This window comes from Eremomyces bilateralis (genome assembly GCF_010015585.1).
Source record: "Eremomyces bilateralis CBS 781.70 unplaced genomic scaffold P152scaffold_6, whole genome shotgun sequence".
Classification (NCBI taxonomy): Eukaryota; Fungi; Ascomycota; class Dothideomycetes; order Eremomycetales; family Eremomycetaceae; genus Eremomyces; species Eremomyces bilateralis.
Genome location: NW_022985072.1, coordinates 1440941 through 1459919, shown reverse-complemented (window position 1 = coordinate 1459919; position 18979 = coordinate 1440941). Strand labels below are relative to the sequence as shown.

At 53.4% G+C, this 18979-nt stretch overlaps 8 protein-coding genes across 8 annotated transcripts; 6 read left to right on the top strand and 2 right to left on the bottom strand.

Moving 5' to 3' along the window:
* Window positions 1-435: 435 nt before the first annotated feature.
* Window positions 436-992, top strand: P152DRAFT_304103 (uncharacterized protein). The gene has a single exon (XM_033675108.1). The coding sequence runs from the start codon at window positions 492-494 to the stop codon at window positions 897-899; it is 408 nt and encodes a 135-aa protein (XP_033535717.1). The 5' UTR covers window positions 436-491; the 3' UTR covers window positions 900-992.
* Window positions 993-4398: 3406 nt separating this feature from the next.
* On the top strand, window positions 4399-6399 carry P152DRAFT_304070 (calcium/proton exchanger). Its single transcript, XM_033675107.1, has 6 exons — window positions 4399-5073; window positions 5130-5264; window positions 5318-5655; window positions 5702-5784; window positions 5833-6088; window positions 6143-6399. The coding sequence occupies exons 1-6, from the start codon at window positions 4690-4692 to the stop codon at window positions 6225-6227; spliced, it is 1281 nt and encodes a 426-aa protein (XP_033535716.1). The 5' UTR covers window positions 4399-4689; the 3' UTR covers window positions 6228-6399.
* Window positions 6400-7678: 1279 nt separating this feature from the next.
* P152DRAFT_380002 (mannan endo-1,6-alpha-mannosidase-like protein DCW1 precursor) lies at window positions 7679-8983 on the top strand (the record flags this gene model as incomplete). Its single annotated transcript, XM_033675709.1, has 2 exons — window positions 7679-7724; window positions 7782-8983. Coding segments are annotated over 2 exons (1248 nt in total), but the record flags the coding sequence as incomplete, so codon positions are not given.
* A 514-nt stretch (window positions 8984-9497) lies between these two features.
* On the bottom strand, window positions 9498-11822 carry P152DRAFT_433823 (ribosome assembly protein-like protein Noc2; the record flags this gene model as incomplete). The annotated part of the gene is made up of 1 exon (XM_033677475.1): window positions 9498-11822. The coding sequence occupies exon 1, from the start codon at window positions 11739-11741 to the stop codon at window positions 9498-9500; it is 2244 nt and encodes a 747-aa protein (XP_033535714.1). The 5' UTR covers window positions 11742-11822.
* A 263-nt stretch (window positions 11823-12085) lies between these two features.
* P152DRAFT_394521 (vacuolar sorting-associated protein) lies at window positions 12086-12903 on the top strand (the record flags this gene model as incomplete). Its single annotated transcript, XM_033676261.1, has 3 exons — window positions 12086-12172; window positions 12231-12467; window positions 12517-12903. 3 exons carry the CDS (start codon window positions 12086-12088, stop codon window positions 12901-12903), a joined length of 711 nt encoding a protein of 236 aa, XP_033535713.1.
* Window positions 12904-13269: 366 nt separating this feature from the next.
* Window positions 13270-14283, top strand: P152DRAFT_394280 (uncharacterized protein; the record flags this gene model as incomplete). Its single annotated transcript, XM_033676246.1, has 1 exon — window positions 13270-14283. A coding segment is annotated over one exon (1014 nt), but the record flags the coding sequence as incomplete, so codon positions are not given.
* Window positions 14284-14533: 250 nt separating this feature from the next.
* Window positions 14534-16287, top strand: P152DRAFT_457437 (putative xylitol dehydrogenase). The gene is made up of 2 exons (XM_033679225.1): window positions 14534-14770; window positions 14915-16287. The coding sequence occupies exons 1-2, from the start codon at window positions 14759-14761 to the stop codon at window positions 15965-15967; spliced, it is 1065 nt and encodes a 354-aa protein (XP_033535711.1). The 5' UTR covers window positions 14534-14758; the 3' UTR covers window positions 15968-16287.
* Window positions 16066-18829, bottom strand: P152DRAFT_457436 (tRNA-dihydrouridine synthase 3-like protein). The gene is made up of 3 exons (XM_033679224.1): window positions 18368-18829; window positions 16399-18312; window positions 16066-16349 (listed from the first exon to the last, which is right to left on the bottom strand). Exons 1-3 carry the CDS (start codon window positions 18559-18561, stop codon window positions 16268-16270), a joined length of 2190 nt encoding a protein of 729 aa, XP_033535710.1. The 5' UTR covers window positions 18562-18829; the 3' UTR covers window positions 16066-16267.
* Window positions 18830-18979: the final 150 nt, after the last annotated feature.

Below are 18979 nucleotides of genomic sequence, written 5' to 3'. Positions count from 1 at the left end.
TAATAATCAGAATCGCACAAAATCCTACGAGGAGATTTGAATCCTGTCTGGTTTCTGGGCTTGGGACTTGAGAATTGGAAGTGATGAGGGAACAGTCGCTGACGGGTCAAATGCCACCGGCCCCACTCCAAACTAGGCGGGACTGCCCCTGTGGTAGCGGGTAATTTAGCGTGGCGCCCGCAGTAAGCTGCTAGCCGCTAGGTCAAAGGTGCAGGCTGGACTCACTGGAGGTGGGTGGTTGGGCAGCTGTGTTAGGGAGGGCCAGTACCCATTTTGGGCTGGTAGGTGCCTAGTCTGGGCAGCGTAACCGCCCAGTACCCACTCTCTTGCTTGTAGCCGTAGTTCGACATTAAAAACTTATAGTTAAACCCATCAAACTGTCCATATTAATATGGGTTCGGTTGCTCAGAACCGAATCCGGGGTTGTTGATAAACCTCGACTCACTGAACTCCTCGTAGATGAGATACCTAAGTCCCTCTGGTTGTGTACAATGGATTCCAAGTCCTTTAGAAAGCTAAGACACTATCCAGCATCCCGTATGGTATCCAAGACGCTGAGTATCAAAATTCAAGGGGTTTCTCCTGTTATGTTGTTCTGTCCTCGTTTCTCATCATCTCATACCTACCTATGGTCCACTTCTACCTTTCGTTCCACTCTTCATTTCGCTTTGGACTTCATTTGGTCATTAGTTCACTGTTCACTGTTTACTGTTTACTTAGGTCCCCCCCCGGGTCTCCGCTTGTATTTCAACGTCACCAACTCACCGATATCCCATTTTCCCTCCTCGACAATGGCCCAGGTCAGCCAGCACATGAAAAATGCCATTGAATATGCTGAGAGGTTCCGAGCGATGTGTCCCATGGATGACAAATTTCCCCCGAAAATTAAAGCCAGATGATGGAACGATGGTCACGAAAGTCGTCTCCCGTAGTATTTCCTACTACTACACGACGAAGGTGTTCATAAAGAGGCAACCTCGTGACGATGAGTGCGGCGACGACATATACGGCAATCCAGTGGTAATACACTGACAGGACAAAAGTCTGTGCATGGTCGTCAACCACGTGATTTCACCACCACCACCATCCCCATCGTGAGATACGCTCAAAACCGCAGAGGAAGCGATCAGTGTATGCTTTTTTGATTGCCTAATTAGTACTAGCCTAGTATTTCGTATGCCAGCCCTTTGCCTTGATCACCGCTTGTAAACGTCGCGGAATTGAGTCAATCAGTGCCCGGATCTTCTCCTGAGGGATCGCCCACCACGCCTCCTTTAACGCCTTATTCATTACCTCCCGTGTCTCATCTGATGCCCCCATTCGCATTAGTTCAGGGTAGAGCTTCTTGACCATCGTTTTCAGCACATGCCACATGTGTTCTATAGGGTTGAGGTCCGGAGAATTGGCTGGCCAATCGATGACCCGGATGCCGTGAATCTCCAGCCATTCCTGGGTGATTTTGGCCGTGTGTATCTTTGCGTTATCCTGGATAACAACATCCCCGGGTTCGTACGTAGGGAGCAGCCCCTCCTCTAACGCAGCGATGTAAGATTTCGCGGAATAGCCCTGTCTTAGAGAGTCTTCGTCGCGGTCCATGATCACCAGCTCCGACCTCCCTTCACGCGAGATTGAGCCCCAAATCATCTGCGAAATCGCCTTGCCAGGGGTCTTAGGCTCGACCATCTTTGGGTCGTATGCCTCGTGATATAGGCGCCATACCCAAACCTGTTTTTCGCCGGCCCCTTTCTCATAAGAGCACTCGTCTGTAGAGTGGGTCCTTGAGAAGTTGAATCTCACGAATTCGCGGGCGAATTGGAGCCGGTCTTTGACGTGGTGAGGCCTAAGATGGGGCCTCTCCTTCGCTCGCCACTTCGTAAGGTGATATTTCTTAAGGGTTCGGTAGATAGTCCTCTTCGAGATCCGGAGGTATTCGACGCTTTCGAGGAGCTCTGTATACTCTATCTTTGGGAATCTACGTGCAATTTTGACGATATGTCGTTCGTTAGACCGCGATAGTTTTCGGGGGGTCCCCTTACGGGGTAAGGATGCAGTGACGTGGTGGTGGTTCCATCGATTGATGGTATTGTATACGGTGCGAACAACGACATTATGCTCCTCCGCAACCTCCGCCTTAGTTCTACCGTCCGCAACGGCCTGTAAAATCGCAGCTCTTTGACGTTCGCTTAATTCGCGATTTCTCTGTCGATTACCACTAATTTCTTGCCCAAATGACCTCATTTTGATGATAATATTGATGGTTGAAGATTGGTGGTTGTTCAGCTTGTTTTGATTTTGGTGTGGGGCATGCACAGACTTTTGTCCTAGTACTTTACCTTACATCGCCAATCGCCTCCGCAATGAAGCCGCCGCCCTACAATTCATTGTAGTAAACACAACCATTCCGGTCCCTAGGTTACTCGACCTATGGGAGGACAATGGAGTCGTCTATCTTAAAACCGCACTTGTGAAACTGGCGTAGAGCTTGGAGAAATAGACGAGCCCCTACGTCCTTCCGCAATTGAGTGAGTTACTCAGCAGCTAGAGTCAACAATTCTTCCTCAGCTTCGCCAACTACGTCGGAATACCTTGGGAGGTCCCGATCCAAAACTTCCAGTCATCCCTCCCCATAGGCTTTGGGAGTGGAAAGACAAGCGTGTCTGGCCGTCCACGCTCAAAGATACGGCCGATTATGTGTTTGCCATATCCATACCGATCTAGGTCGTCAGAACATTTTCGTGGATCCGAACACCTTTGAGATTACTTGCATCATTGATTGGGAGATGGCTGGGTTTTTCCCGCAAGACTTCGAGCTTCTGTATTGGAAGGAAACTTCGCACAAAGAGAGACATGACATGACTTTACAAGTGCGAGATCGTGAAAAGGCCATGTTTGAGTTTCCTTAGTCAAGGACCTTCTGGAGAGGAAGAAATTGATCATTGGTGGCCTTGAATCGTATCCCTGGAGCTTCGAAACCCCTCCTAGTAAGCCGATACGATTCTCCTTTTCTATAGACTAGAGGACGTCAAAAGCCAAAGACCATTAGTGTCTTCCACCATGGGTTGGCCAAAGTTTAGTTGGTTGCTGGTAGAATGCAGGGCGTACATGTGGTAGCAAGTGAATAAACGTATTCCGTATTCCGTACCTATATTCCGTACGGAGTAGACTCGTCTCGACTACTCAACAAATCCCGGTAGTCCGCTAACGACTTACAGTATGTATCAATGCGACCATTGATCGACGTGTAGGATTGGGGTTTGGGGCTGTAGTCTCAGCAACGAGGAGTCGCGCACCTGGCAAAAGTCCAGTCCATGTAGCTGCGCTCATAATTCCCCTCCGGCTTTACACTGTTTTACACTGCTGTCCACATAGCCAGTAGGTTGCTCTGTGCCTCTCCTAATGTTATGATTGCTTTTCTTGAGTTGGACTTTAGGGGTTAAATGTGAATATTAATGTCTTATTAGAATCTACCTAGGATAAACCAATGCGCAATAAAATCAACCAAATCTTAGTTAGTGCCACCATCTATCGTCATCCTGCGAGCTACCCTGGTTAATGTGGGCCGATAACACGTTCAAAGATCAGAGGCCCAAACGTTTCCCAGGCCAAGCTCAAGTTAGTCCGCAGCACGACGATGGATTGTCCGTCGTCGATCATACAAATCTCGCTAAGTCCAATCGTGTGGTTTCTCCTGCTCCCCCGTTCTCCATACCTCACCACTTCCTTCAAATGCAAGCCGATCACGACCACCAAGATACCAAGAGCGTCTGGATTCCCGCGCGTCTGGATTCCCGCGCGTCTGGGTTTCGAGTTCCAAGCAATTGCACAGCCCCATTGTGTAATTCTTCCATAATCCAGGTCCAATTCCAGATTGCCGTTCACACGGCACACGCTTCCCCTCGCCATCACAGCTCCCATCCCACGGCCCAGGTCTTGTCGCATCACCAAGGCCTCCACTCCTTCGGTTTCGTCACAGCAACGAGGCTTGGTCAGTGTCAGGAATTCCACCTCCGCGCGAAATCGCAACCCCGACGCTTCGGCATTCGCAGAATTCCCAGGGATCGTGGCACCGTTGATATTCATCGACCCAGCCTCCCTTGTGACAAATGAGTGAGTCCCTGCTGTCCCTTTAACTCAATTCTTCATTTCCTTTGGATCATCCTCCGTCCCGTTCGCAATTCACCGTTCCTCTGTGACGTCGCCGAGCTCTTGCCACGGCATTAGGTTGCACCTATGGATTGATCGCCGCATGTCCGCATCGTTGCAGATTTGCAGGGTCTTACTCAGACGGCGACAACCCGCGCAACACCTCAGCCACCTTTGTATTATTATCCAGACAAAGACAATATCAATCACACACTCCTCCCATTCCTTCAATTCATTTGAGTCTGCTGGTCCCTTTGTTCTTTGCTTCTACATTGACTTTGCGTGCTGCCGTAAATACCTTCTATCCTAAACGTTGCCGTTGAATCAATTGCCGGTGACCTCATACGAGCCGATTAGCGTCGATCCATTCCCGCTTTATCGTCAATTCCTTTTCCAAGCGTCCTGGGACTTCATGATTCTATCACTAACCGCCGGCGCCCCTCTTGCGCTTATCACGTAGACAAACTCCGACGTCAAAGTGCAGTATTGGCGCGACAGCCGACTGGCGATCGACGAGACTCCATATCACATCACGACACCGCATCGATGCCAGCGACTCATCCCACGAACGGCGAACGGGCGCCTTTGATCCCGAACAGCACCATCAGCGGCGCCACTCCCCATGGCGATTCCCGTATCTGGGGTCATGCAGACCATAGCATCTTCTCCCGCTTCCCGAAGGCGACGGCGCACTTGACGTGGCTGACCCTCTCGAGCAACTACGTCAACGTGCTGCTCATCTTTGTCCCGCTCGGGATCCTGTCGGGCGCTTTGAACTGGGGACCCATACCGACCTTTGTGCTGAACTTCCTGGCCATTGTGCCGTTGGCGGCGCTGCTGAGCTTTGCAACCGAGGAATTGAGCGTGAAACTTGGGCAGACATTGGGGGGGTTGATGAATGCGACGTTTGGGAATGCGGTTGAGTTGATTGTAGGGATCCTTGTTGAGGATGGAGTAAACGGTCGCTAACGGATATGGGTGGATAGGTTAGCATTGTCGCGCTCGCGAGAGGCGAGATTCGAATCGTCCAAGCCTCCATGCTTGGTTCTATCCTCTCGAATATCCTTTTGGTTCTCGGATGCTGTTTTCTCGCGGCAGGGATCCGCGGAGGCGAGCAGAGAGTGAGTACATATGTTAGATTCACTGATGAGCCAGTCCTAACGAGCGCTTTCAGTTCAACGAGACCGTCGCAAGCACCATGAGCTCGCTTATGTTCGTGTCCGTCTGCGCATTGATCATCCCGGCGGCCCTGTACTCCGTCGTCGACGGCGGTACATCCAACGACAACAACATCCTCGTCCTCTCCCACTACACCTCTATCGTTCTCCTATTCATCTACATCCTCTACCTCTTCTTCCAGCTCCGATCGCATGCGTACCTCTTCGACGAGGAGCGGACGGATGAGGAGAACAGCGAGGAAACCGAGGTGATCCTCAAGCCGATTCCGGCATCCATTGCCCTCCTTGTCGTCACGCTCATCATCGCGCTTTGCGCAGACTATCTTGTTGCTACGTATGTCTCTCGAGGCCGTTGTTATGAATGTCACTAACCAAAGTAGTGTCGATGACATCGTCGCCACCGGCGCCATCTCCAAAACGTTCATCGGTCTAATTCTCATCCCCATCGTCGGCAATGCCGCTGGTACGTGACTCCCCTCCCGTCATGGAAGCTATTCTAACGTCACCGCAGAGCACGTCACCGCATGCATCGTGGCCTACAAAGGCAAGATGGATCTCGCCATCAACGTCGCCATCGGTAGTAGCATGCAGATCGCGCTCTTCGTCACACCCTTCATGGTCCTGCTCGGCTGGGCCATCGGCCAGAACATGACTCTCCACTTCCAAGGCTTCGAAACCATCTGCTTCTTCCTCAGCGTGCTGGTGGTCAACTACCTGATCCAGGACGGCAAAAGCAACTACCTCGAGGGCGTCCTGTGTCTGGCGATGTAAGTTTTCGTATCATCGAGTGCCACGCGTGCGGGAACTGATACATCGAATAGGTATATCATCATCGCGATCGCCTTTTATGTGTACCCCGACAATGTCAAAGATATCGGAGAATCCATCGGACCATTCTTCCATTGATTTCGTATCACGGCCATTTCGAAGTCGTGGCCGCTATCGCCGGCCGGCATTTCAGTCCTGGATGGCTCCACGCAAGTCCCGACGACCCGAGTCCGGGTTTCCACTCACTTTATCCTATGTCTAAATTTCCAGATACTTTTTTTAAACTCTCCAGGTCGCCGCTGAACTGCCCATCGGCCAGAAATTGATCAGGTATTGATACCCACTTAGGGCATTTGCTGCGGGCTGTTTCTTTCCATCCAATTCACCTGTACATAACTAATTTCCTATTCGCAATCCTTCTGGCGTGGATTTCATTGGACACCAATGTCCACCGTCCGGCCGTAAGCCCTCATAAAGTAAAGTCATAATTCACATTTGATGATCTGGCTCGTACCGAGCGTGACCGCATCCCCGACTGCCATTCCAGGCCCGGCGCCACCCATCAGTTCGAAACGACTCCGGTGAGGCGCATGCATCGTGATGAAACGGGTGGGTACCAATGGGAGGCGGAGGGTGCCTGGATCGGGTGGCGAATGGATTGGCGAACCACCGGTTGGGATGGTGATCCGCATGTGTGGTTGTCGGTACCAGTGATCCTGATGGCTTACTATCTCATGGGAGTTCGATGGGAGGCAAGTAACAACGCCGCAGCGCGAGGAAGGGAGAAGGGCTTTAGCGTGTATCGTATTATGTATGACGATCATGATGAGAGGCATTCAGTTGGACGCGACAGTATTCCGTGTGCACGCAGCGGTTAAGGACGAATGGTGAATCAAACACCAAGCATCTCTCCGCATGACTCGCGCCGATTGGTTCCACCACCAGCGTTTCGAAACATCCTTGTCCTCCCCATCCTTCATCTTCCTCACCTCACCACCACTCAACCACATGTCTACGACCATTCGCAACCGCCGATACACAAAATGCCATGATGATTCTTTGTAGCAGCCTCGGAAGGGCCCGTATTCTTGCCCTGGATCCCGAGATGGTCTGGATTGCTAGACACCTGGACCTGAACTATGAATAGCAGAGATGCACCGTCGCTTTGCCACCGCTTCCAAACATTCGGACTTCACTTCATATATCGTGGCATGCTGCGCTGGGTGTGGGTTTGCGGTTCCAATTGTTCCATTATGATTGAATGATCCGACGCAGAGTGATTGAGTCATTGTTCACATGTCCATTGGCATTCACCTCCGCTTTTCACGGGTTAGAGGTACGAAAATCCAGTGGCGCCTCGTGGCAATCCACCATCACACACTTTCCCTTTTGCCAGGCTGGTCCCTTCGTTCCTTTCGTGTTGAGTTGCCACACAATACAATCCTTCTTTTTGGCGATAGATATTTGTCTTCAGAGATCGCTATACTTGATACAAACAATTACAACCACCCTCGCTGTTTCGTCCTTCATTCGTTTGTTGACTCTTTGAGCGCCCCGCCATGTTTCGTCTTCTTGCTTCTTTTCTGCCCCTCTTGTCACTAACCCTGGGGTTGGAGCTCGACATACAAAATGAAAGTGAGTTGTGTGCATGTCGTTCTTGATAATGTAAACCATCAAACTCATGCATCTCAGCATCGATCAAGGAGGCTGCTTCAACGATAGCGGGCAAACTGATTTCTCTATACCCTAACGGTGGTCCTGACGCCGAGCAAGCGAAAGTCGGCCTTTTCGAATACCCTCCCTACTATTGGTGGCAGTCTGGTGCAGCATGGGGAGGACTGGTGGACTATGCGGCATACACTGGAGATACCCAATATGTCGAGACCACCACGACCGCGCTTCTAGCACAGACAGGTCCGGACAACGACTATATGGTCCCCGAGCATAAATTCGACGAGGGGAACGATGATCAAGCATTTTGGGGACTCGCTCTCTTGAACTGCATTGAGAATGGTTTCCCCAACCCTCCACCTTCGACCGGAAAACCCAGCTGGTTGCAGTTGGTGGAGGCATTGATCAACACTCAGACGCCACGGTGGGACATGGGGTCCTGTGGAGGTGGGCTCAAGTGGCAGATATACCCGGAGAATGACTACGGATACAACTACAAGAACGCCATCAGCAACGGCGCCTACTTCCAGATGGCGGCTCGTCTCGCGCGCTACACCGGAAACACCACCTACATCGAGTGGGCGAACAAGGCGTGGAACTGGTCCGAAGCAATCGGGCTCATCTCCCCCTCCTTCCAAGTCTTCGACGGCACCGACGACAAGAAAAACTGCAGCGATCTGAACCACCTGCAATTCAGCTACAACGTCGCCGTCTACCTCCACGGTGCCGCCCACCTCTACAACATCTCCGCCGCCCATGACCCCACCTCCCCCGACACCCAAACCTGGTCCGACCGCACCCGCGGCCTCCTCGTCTCCGCCACTTCCACCTTCTTCACCCCCGCCCCCAACGCCACCGACATCATGTACGAGGCCGCCTGCGAGCCCTACGACACGTGCAACACCGACATGCGCTCCTTCAAGGCCTATATGTTCCGCTGGCTCGCCAAAGCCTCCCTCCTCTTCCCCGACCTCGCCGCGCAGATCCGCCCCCTCATCGAAACCAACGCCCGCGCCGCCGCGACTTCCTGCTCCGGCGGCGACGATGGTGTCACCTGCGGACATCGTTGGGATACCGGCGATTGGGACGGCATGGAGGGCCTCGGCGAACAGATGAGCGCCCTGGAGGCCGTGCAGGCGCTGCTAGTCGCGAATGGAGGGGCACCGAGGAAGGCGGGGAACGTGACCGATCCTGCGGTCAGGCTTCCGGGTCCCAGCGAGGTTCCGGGCCCGCCGGCCGAGGAGCCGGGGAGGGCGAATCCGGGGTCGGCGAGCAGTGCGGGGTCGTCATCGAGCGTGACGGGGCCGGCGACAGTGGAGGAGAACGTGAGGCCGGGGGCGTTGGTGCCGATTAGTCGGATTGTGGGGGCGATTGTGGGGGCGGCGACGGCGGCGGAGATGTCGGGGGGGTTGGGTCGATGAGATGGTCTTGGGAAAGATCTTGTGGAGACAGGATATTGGGATGGAGGGATTTGGGATGCTTGGTGGTGAGGCGATGAGGGGATGGAAGGAGAAAAGTTGGGTTTATGATGAGGAAGATGCGTATGAACTTAACGAACACTGGACGTTCACGGTGGATTGTATTATTAGCATTGCATAGGTGGAGTCCGGATAGATGGGATGAGACACGGAAAAGACATGAATTGAAGCCAATATTCTCCAACGTCGTCTACACGCTCGCTTTTCGATGCTGAGCGTCGAACACTCCCACCGTATTTGATATATACAATTACAACGCCTATTCGTCCTCCTCCTCACTCTCCCCAAACCCCTCCGCCTCTACCATCTTCTCCCTCCTCTCCACCTCCTTCTCCCTCCTCCTCCTCCCCTCCTCCTCCTTCCTCCCCTTCTCCACCACCTTCCGCCTCTCCTCCTTCCCCTTCCTCTGACCCGCCACATACGCCCCCAACGGTGTCCCCTCCCACTCTATCCCCTTCAAAAATCCCTCCACCCCGGCCCGATCATTCGGCGCGAACTCCACCTTCGCCCGCCGCGTCTCGATCCACCGCGCGTTCGCCTCCAGCTTCTGCACCACGATGCTGACCAGGCTGTTGACCTTGCCGTTCTTGTTCCCCGAACTGCCCTTGCCGACGTCTTTCAGCCAGCGCTTGACGGTCACCGTGACAGGGAGGACAAGCTCCGGGAACGCGACACTCGTGCACCACGGCGCGAACGACTCGGCGAGGAGCTCGGCAACCTGCTCACCGACGCCGTCCTGGTAGGTGCGGGTGCGGAGGTAGGTCTTCGGGGCGCGGATGGCGACGTCGAAGTCGAGGGGCTTGAGGGTGCTGGCCTTGGCGGGCTTGCGGAGTTCGGGGGAGTTGAGGACCTCGTAGAGGGCGGGGGCGAGGGGGATGTAGGTGTTGGTGGATGCGGCGATGCGGAGGAGGGAGCGGAGGAGATGGAAGCGGAGGGGATAGTATTGTGGGGAGGGGATGAGGCGAAGGGCGCCGAGGGTGAGTTGGACGGTGGGGTAGATAAGGGGGCGGAGAGGGGCGTCGGTGGCGTCGGAGGTAGGGGCGAGGGGGTTGCAGTGGGCGGCGACGACGCGCGACCAGAAGTCGAGGGAGTGCACGTATTGCCAGTTGTAGATGGCTTTGTAGGAGTCGTTGGCGTTCTGCTTGATGCTATTGCGCAGGTGGATCGCGAGCTGACGGATGAAAGTGAAGCCCGTCGTGTACCCGACGCTGGCGTCCATGCCCCAGAGCTCGGACGCCGAGTTCTTCATGAGGTTGATGCCCGGGAGCGTATGCACTGTCGTGTTGCGGCTGCCCTTCACCAGGCCTTGGTACACCGTTTTGAGCACGTCGTCCCGCGTGCCCGGGTCGCCGATGACAGTCAACCGGCGGAGGACGAGGTATGCGGCGATCCGCGTCGCCTGGGCGTTGGACGCATCGGCCCAGATGTCCACGATCGTGCGGACGATCTCGCGGACGACCTTCTTGAATGTCAGGATGTACGGCAGCAGCGGGACGGCGGAAGACACGGTCAGGCGTAACGTCGCGGCGTCCGAGAGGTTCTGCATCAGGTGCTGCATCGCCATCATGTGCGACTTCAGCACCGCGGTCAGCGATCGGAAGTGCTTCGAGTTCATGTCGACGCGGGTTTTGCCGTTCTTCGCTTCGGTGACGGGGATGTGGTGCTCGAGGACCGGGGGGATCTCCTTCAATGCCGTGACCAGGAGGTCGTGATATATATCCGAGTTCGTGATCGAGTATCGGTAGACCTTCCCGTTCTCCTCGTTCAGATGTGCTGCCGCTCGGAACGCGACGGTGATCTCTCGCACCGCGCGCAGCGACTTCTTCTCTTTCAAGGCTGTTTTCCACTTGTCCAAAGTCGCTTGTGTCAGCTCTTCTTGTCCGGTGGTCTCCCCCTCTTCCTCCGCCCCGGCAGCGGCAGCGGCGCTTTCGTCAACCATATCGTCGTCCTCGTCCTCGCCGAGTTGGCTCTTCTCAAAATCTAGCAATTCGGTGTCATTCTCCTGCAAGAATTTGTAGAACTCCGGATCCTTGGTCTTCAGCGCCTCCAGCTGATCTTGGTGGTCGTCCATGTCCTCATCGGGCGCGGACCCATCTTCCGATGCGCTCTCGTCTTGGACCGGCTCATCCTGCAAAGATCCCATGTCGTCGGAGAATTCCTCCGATGATTCGTCCGCTTCCTCATCTTCGACTGGTTGGTCTCGCTTCCGTTTCCCAAGCGGCGACTTGTCTTTTGAACCCTTCTTCTTCTTCGGCGCCTCGGGGATCTCGAACCCGCCCTGGAAGAACTCGTCCACGGTCATGTTCTCAAAAGCCTGATTCGCGGCGGCATCGTGCTGCTTGGCCTCGTCATCCTCGCCATTCGCGGCATCCTTTGCCCGCTTGGCCTTTTTCTTGTCGGAGAGCTGATGGCGTTGCTTGATTTTCGCGAAGCTTTTGCGGTTCTTGAGGACATCCTTCAGATGTTTCTTCTCGAACTTCTTGGTCGATTTGCCCTGAACCATCTTGACGTGTCGGATGGACTCCGGGTGTAGAATTTAGGGAGTGGTCGTGAATGAAGGTTTCATAGGGATCGGATGTACAGTGGTGAAGAGTTGGGAAAGCGAAATTCTTCGTCGAAAATTTTGGACAGGGATGTTGTCGCCGGGCCACTTCTCCGCACCTCTGACCCTGACGTATTCATCCATTGGAGTCGTCTACTATCATGTTTCAATCTTCTACTTCGTTTAATGAAACTGGTGAAGATACGGGTAATATCCAATAAATTGAATCCTGCGAAATACTGGACAATCTCGACCTTATCGGATGCTGTTGATGGGAAGTCCGCCATCACATAGAAACCGCCATCATGTCAAGGAGACAGTTGGCCTACGCCCCGACGCCATACTCATACACTCCAACATCCAATCTATCAGCTACAATAAACCTGGATGAGGTATAGAGGCTTAAGAAATTGGTTTGGATTTACTGGAGTGGCTAATATGTCGTTACAGGAAGTCAAGTTGTCCACCACAAGTGCGGAACGAGACCTATACGAGTCTCTCGCGGAGGTGTATAGCATCATCGTCACTCTAGATGCCTTGGAGAGAGCCTATCTAAAAGACTCAGTGACTGATGCTGAGTACACGGAGACGTGTAACCGTCTACTCAAGCAGTATAAGTCCAACTTGTCCGATGAGACGGTATCCAAAGCGTTCGTGGATCTTGAAACGTTCAAGGGTGCATGGGATGTCAGTCAAGCAGACTATCCATTCCGAATCTATTGCTAAAAGGTACCAGATCGAATGCCCGCGAGCAACTGAACGGTTGCGAGTAGGCCTTCCAGCCACAGTCGAGCATCCATCCGCTCGACCAGCGACCCAAGGTAGCGAAGCCAATGCGACCTTGGTTGTTGCAGCCACCGAGAACTTCATCACGTTGCTCGATGCCATCAAAGTCGGCATGGTCGAGAAAGACCTACTTCATCCCCTCTTAGTCGACATCATTCAGGCGGTCAATGAAGTCTCCGACAAAGATTTCGACAACAAGGGCAAGATCGTAGAATGGCTTATCACGCTCAACCAGATGCGAGCGGCGGAAAAGCTCACGGAGGATCAAGCCCGAGAGTTCTCGTTCGATATGAACCAGGCCTACAATGGTTTCAAAACCACGCTTACCAGAAAATGACCCTAAAATGACCCTTATTATCTCGCGGTCTGGATGCACCAGCCTCGCCTCGGCTATACCCTTTTAGGAAGCGAGCTAAATTTCCGGACAAAAATTGTTAGCTTGACGCCCTCCGAATATTCGCCCCTGTTTAATATTTCAACCTTGATGTTGCTCGCAATCATTGGTGATATACTGTCCAAGATAGCGATATTTGATATACGATGGTTGGAGTGCAATTATCACAGTCGCAGTGCGACGAGGACGAGCTGACCATTCATGGTAAGTGGCAAATCCAGGAAATCCAGGAAATCCACAAAATTTTCCATTTTTGTGATCTAGCTCGATTTCTCTGCTCATCGTGATTTGTTGCTAACCCGGTTATTAGTGTTTGATCTGCCGCAGCTTTATACAAAGCCATCGGCGGTAGATCTACTGGATGCACTGGAACTCCTATGTGTCGAGCTGCCATCATGGGACGAAGAATCGGAAAATCCTCCTGGGAAGAAGAGCCAGAGACCAAGAGTCCGGTCCGAAGGGGTGACCCAGTATCTGACTTCCATCATTTCCAGCCCCTTAGCGTGGATCAGGGATGAGTCCGAACAAGAACGCGTCTGGGAGCGAGCAAGTCTTCGACTATCTGAACGCTCTGGAAGGACTGCGATGGTCGCAATGACGAGAACCTTCCGCATCCAGCCGCTCAATCATGAGATTCCTCAGCAGAATCTGGACATGATCATCCACGAACCTACCCTCACTGCCGATAATCTCGGCTGGAAAACGTGGGCGTCCGCGTTCGTCCTGGCGCGCAGAATATTCTACTGGCATTTCCAGAAGTCGGAATCACCATTCACCCTTTCTAGCGGACCGATCCTTGAACTGGGTGCCGGGACGGGCCTCGTCGGGTTTGCGGCCAGCGCCATCCTCGGGCGTGAGGTCCTCCTCACTGACCTACCTAACATCGTGCCCAACCTCCAGCGCAATTCCGGACTGAACAAAGACCTAATCGAAAGCCGAGGCGGCGAGGCAACCGTGGCCGTCCTCGACTGGACGGATCCGACCAAAGTTTTCGACTACCACGAAGGGCGGGTTCCGGTCCAAAAGTCCGTCGACCTGTTCGACACAATCGTCGCCACGGACTCGGTGTATTCGACGGAGCACGGCATGCTGCTTGCCAATACGGTCACCGCGTGGCTGTCGCGAAAGCCCGAAGCTCGGGTCGTAGTCGAGTTGCCGATGCGGGTGGCATATCAGAAGGAGATTACGAATTTTCGGGATTGCTTTGAGCGGGTCGGTCTGAAGGTTGTCGACGAAGGGAAAGATGTTGGTCGGGATGATTGGGGGGATGACTTTGAAGTTGAGGAGGTGCGTTGTTGGTGGTCGGTTTGGACTTGGGCGTGATTATTGCTATGATGGACATGTAATGGATATCCGTTAAACGACATAGAACGATAGATTCATTAGAGAGTAGATACGCAATAGAATTCTTAAACTCTCGAAGATACTAAATCGTCGGCAAATTCCATCGTGTATGCATGTCGTTACTACTTTGAACATGGAGATACCGTACTAATATCCGGATTGGTCCAGGGGAACTTCCGATTGAGTCGGATAAAATCATCAAATCATAAAAGGCTAAATGCCATTTCCGTTCCACTCAAATTCCCAAATGCGGACCAGCAGATGCAATATTTCCAGCATCAAGGCCTTTAGACCATGATCCATGCTTGAAGGGTTCGTCATATTATAATAAGCCATTTCTTCATGAGGGCACACATTAGAGAGAAGCGATGTTCACGACACTCGCTTCTTCTGTCTCTGTCTATATCTCATCAACCTGCTTAGAGACCCGAATCTGTTCCTCATAACTAACAACATGGCAAACGATGTATGTGAAACTCTCAATTCTGGTGAAATCTGCGTCCCGCCTTGTCATTTTATACCCCGCCATCTGGAGCTTTCTATTCTCTCCTAACAAGATGCCTTTCCTACCTCTCATCTATGCCTGAACGCAATTCTGACAAACTCCCAGAACCCCTCCTTCGTTCTCAAATCCATCGGCAACTTCGCCTACGAGTCCCGCCCGGTCCCCGACCTCAAATCCCCCACCGACGTCCTCATCGCCGTCAAGCAAACCGGTATCTGCGGCTCCGACGTCCACTACTGGACCCATGGCGCCATCGGCTCCTTCATCGTCAAAGCCCCCATCGTCCTCGGCCATGAATCCGCCGGCGTTGTCGTCCGCGTCGGCGACGGCGTCACCTCCGTGAAGCCCGGCGACCGCTGCGCCCTCGAGCCCGGCATCGCCTGTCGCAGCTGTGTGCGATGCAAGGAGGGCCGCTACAACCTGTGCCCCGACATGCGGTTCGCGGCCACCCCGCCGTACGACGGCACGCTAGCGAAGTACTATGTCCTGCCGCAGGATTTCTGCTATAAGTTGCCGGAGACCGTGTCGTTGGAGGAGGGTGCGCTGATCGAGCCGGCGGCGGTGGCGGTGCACGTGTGCAAGCAGGTGGACGTGCGGCCGGGGAGCACGATGGTGGTGTTCGGGGCGGGGCCGGTGGGGTTGCTGTGCTGCGCGGTGGCGAAGGCGTTCGGGGCTACAAGGGTGGTGAGCGTGGATATCAATGAGGAGCGGTTGGAGTTCGCGAAGAAGTATGCGGCGACGGAGGGGTTTATGTCGAAGAGGGGGGAGAGCGCGGAGGAGGCGGGGAGGCGGTTAGTGGAGGAGGGCGACTTTGGTGCCGGAGTGGATAAGGCGATTGATGCGTCGGGGGCGGAGTACTGCATTCAAATGGCGATGCATGCGTTGCGGCCGGGTGGGTCGTTTTGCCAGGCAGGGATGGGGAAGCCGGAGATCACATTCCCGATCACAACAATGTGCGTGAAGGAGCTGAATATTAAGGGGTCGTTCCGGTATGCGGAAGATGATTATCGGTTGGCTATACAGCTGGTCGCCTCGGATCGACTGGATGTGAAGCCACTGATCTCGAAGAAGGTCTCGTTCAAGGAAGCAGAGGATGCTTTCAAGGACGTAAATGCGGCTAAGGGGATCAAGATTCTAATTGCTGGCCCGGAGGAATGAGCGACATGAGGAGCGAGAGCACATATTGGATACGGATAAATCGGCACTCGTGCCTAGGGGATACAGACTCTAGGTCTTGATGCGCAACGGGTGTTCTGGAACAGATACATATTACGGTAATGGGATAACCTCTATAGACTTGGGTTTTGATGGCGGCTGGAAGACTAAAGCTGAGCTTATGTACAAGTTCCGAATTAGAACTATATAAGCCTACCGCAAGGCTTAATGCAAGTAATTCGGACAGCTGATCCCCAGCCTCTATCCTCTCGCATCTAAATACCCCTGATCGTTGATCACGATTTAGCCTTGCACATCGTAGCTGTTGGACTTATGCTTTGGCTCAAATCTGAAATCCGGATGAGCAGGGCCGAGGAACATCTCACTGCAGACAGTTAGTTGGCGATAGTTCATTTTCGAAGTGAATCCCTTACCTGATCTTAATCCAGTCTCTGTGATTATCACTGGCCATCAGCGTCTCCAAATCGTTCCGTCCCCGGTAACGAGGAGGTCGATCCTGGATGTGCGGAGGGAGATGCTCGAGGAGCCCGACGGGCGTATATCTCCAACTGAACGACAGCCATTCCAGCAAGAAACGACGCGTACTCCCAATGCCCATCTCGTCCGAGCCCCACGTCTCCAACCCATACCGGACGAATTGCTCGATATAGGCGAGTCGCTCGCTGGCGGATTTGTCGAGGTACTGTCCCTTCTCGATTTCCTCGAAGATCCACGGTTTGATGAGCGCGCCGCGGGCGATCATGACGGAATCGACGAGACCGTTCGTCAGGTGTTCTTGGTAGTCGACGTGCGAGTAGACGTCTCCGTTGCCGACGAAATAGACGTTGTTGTTCGGAAGGTTGCGGGCATCGGGCTCGCGAACCGTGTCGGCGACCTCGTTCATTTCCTGGTTCATTCGCTTGATGACCGCCGCACATTCTGCGATGTATTCCCAGTTCGCTCGCTTGGTGTATCGCTGCTCTCTACTCCGGCCATGGAGCGTAATTGCCGCCACACCGCACGGGTAAGGCGCCTCGACACCCCCAAGCATCAATCGCTTCACCAACTTGTGTGCCGTTGGCTCCTTGTCTTTCGTCCCCATTCGGATCTTGACCGTGATGGGGATCTCACCAGATATATCATTCATCGAGCGCAGAATGGTCTCCAGTTTCGCGGACCGGTCCAGGAGGGCGGATCCAGCGCCCTGCTCGTAGACAAGGTCGATGGGGCAGCCACAGTTCAGATCGATGGCCCGAAGTGATGGACAGTACTTTTGTAGGATCTCGGTCGTTTTGAGGGCAACCCATGGCTTGTGAGCCGCTACTTGCGCGCCGAATTTCAAATCTCGCGCGTTGTCATAGTCTTGGACCACCGTTCCTTTGGATTGGAACGCTGGTGGCTTGGTTTCGGACTCGTGGGCCCTCAGAAGTGCCCATTCTCCTTTCTCGCCCTGAACCAGCGGCATTCCCATGGCCATTTCCGACCAGGTCACCTGAGCACCCAGTCCGACGCAAAGTCTTCGGAATGGTAGGTTGCCCTGGGTCGTCAATGGCGCAAGAATCGGCGTCTCGGTTCCGTAATAAAGCTTCCTCTTCTCGGACGCTCGGAACGGTGGCTCCTTGTATGTCGCGCGATTGTCCTCGATCTCGGCCTTCTCCGCGTCGCCATTCTCCGACGCTTCATCTGCCGGCCCCTTCCCGCCCTCTCTTCGGATTTCGTTCCAGTCCGCAAGGCCGGAGAGATACTGCAGATAAATGTCCGATTTCTCAGTCTTGAGCCGCTTTCGTGACAGGTCGAATCGCGACTGTGTGGGGATGACATTGACGATTCCATGCTCATGATCTTCGGTAGATGTCGCTTTTTTGGCCTCCTCGGTACGATTGTCGATTAGATAGAGTTCTTTTCTCCCGTCTTCTAACGTCCGTTCGCTCGAGTGGGATCCAACAAACCGGCACTTCCAGCCATAGGAACAGAAATTGAGTTCATCGAACAAGGGGCACTGTCCGTCGAAGGTAGTTAGGTCCCCACGCCTTCCCTCGGCGAGGTACTTCCTGATATCGTGTTCGTTTTTGCACTTCTCTCCGAAAGGACACTCTCGAGGGGAGAACTCGGGATACAACGCTCTTGTGGTGCAAAGCCTCAACGCATCGTGTGAGCTGCCGAATTTGCGGCTTTTGTTCTGCCCCTTGTCTTTAGACTTCTTATCTTTGAACTTCTTGTCTTTCTTGGCCGGGGGCTTCTCGCCTCGATGCCGCTCCACTTCATGGTTGCCCGTGAGCTCGGCGGCATCATCGTCAGCTTGACGGCCTTTGACTATTCCTTCTTCCGGTTTCGGGAAGATCAGGTATCTATTCTAATAGTTAATTTGTGCTTTGCCATGACTTTAGGCAATGGAGGGCGTACTCTGCTTTCACCGGCGCGACGCCCTTCTCTCTAGGAGCAGGTTCACGTTGGGTTCCAGGATTGGGGTCATTGTTTGAGACTCCATTGTCCAATTTGGCCCGTTTCGACGGTGATTCTTGAACTTCCGAGTCCAAACCATGCGTAGCGCGAGTGACTTTTGGCAAGACAGGGTGATCGACGGATTCATTTTCCATCGTTGCTACGTTAGGGAGGCGATGATGGGGTTTCTTATCGGAGAGGCCCCGTGGATGAAATTAAGAATGATTTAAACGCTCGGCCTAAAATACCAGTCGTAGAGAATAAATGCCGCCAGTAATAACTGCATGTGAGAGCTGCAAAGAATTGCGTATCTCGTCAAAATTTTATGGAGGGGCGAGAGGCGAAGCGTTGATGGGGCTAGCAAGCTGAACAGTAGCAATTGAGCAATAGATGACTGCCCGCTTAACTTCACCTGAACTTCTAACTAGGAGACGAATTATCTCCTAGAATAAATTCACCTGGAATATTATTCCGAATACATATTCACTTCTTCATATTTATGCCAAGGTGCCATGTCTTGAATACTGGCTTACTAAGTAATACCCTGCAGAATAGGTAAGGTTCTGTAAATCA

Excerpts from the sequence above, each read along its gene's own strand:
- P152DRAFT_457436 (XM_033679224.1), bottom strand. The coding sequence starts at position 18,561 with ATGGAAAATGAATCCGTCGATCACCCTGTCTTGCCAAAAGTCACTCGC. Across the intron at positions 18,313-18,367 it reads GTCGCGCCGGTGAAAGCAGA|ATACCTGATCTTCCCGAAAC; the intron begins GTACGCCCTCCA and ends CTATTAGAATAG. Across the intron at positions 16,350-16,398 it reads AGAGACTGGATTAAGATCAG|TGAGATGTTCCTCGGCCCTG; the intron begins GTAAGGGATTCA and ends AACTGTCTGCAG.
- P152DRAFT_304070 (XM_033675107.1), top strand. The coding sequence starts at position 4,690 with ATGCCAGCGACTCATCCCACGAACGGCGAACGGGCGCCTTTGATCCCG. Across the intron at positions 5,656-5,701 it reads GCAGACTATCTTGTTGCTAC|TGTCGATGACATCGTCGCCA; the intron begins GTATGTCTCTCG and ends TAACCAAAGTAG. Across the intron at positions 5,785-5,832 it reads CATCGTCGGCAATGCCGCTG|AGCACGTCACCGCATGCATC; the intron begins GTACGTGACTCC and ends ACGTCACCGCAG.
- P152DRAFT_304103 (XM_033675108.1), top strand. The coding sequence starts at position 492 with ATGGATTCCAAGTCCTTTAGAAAGCTAAGACACTATCCAGCATCCCGT.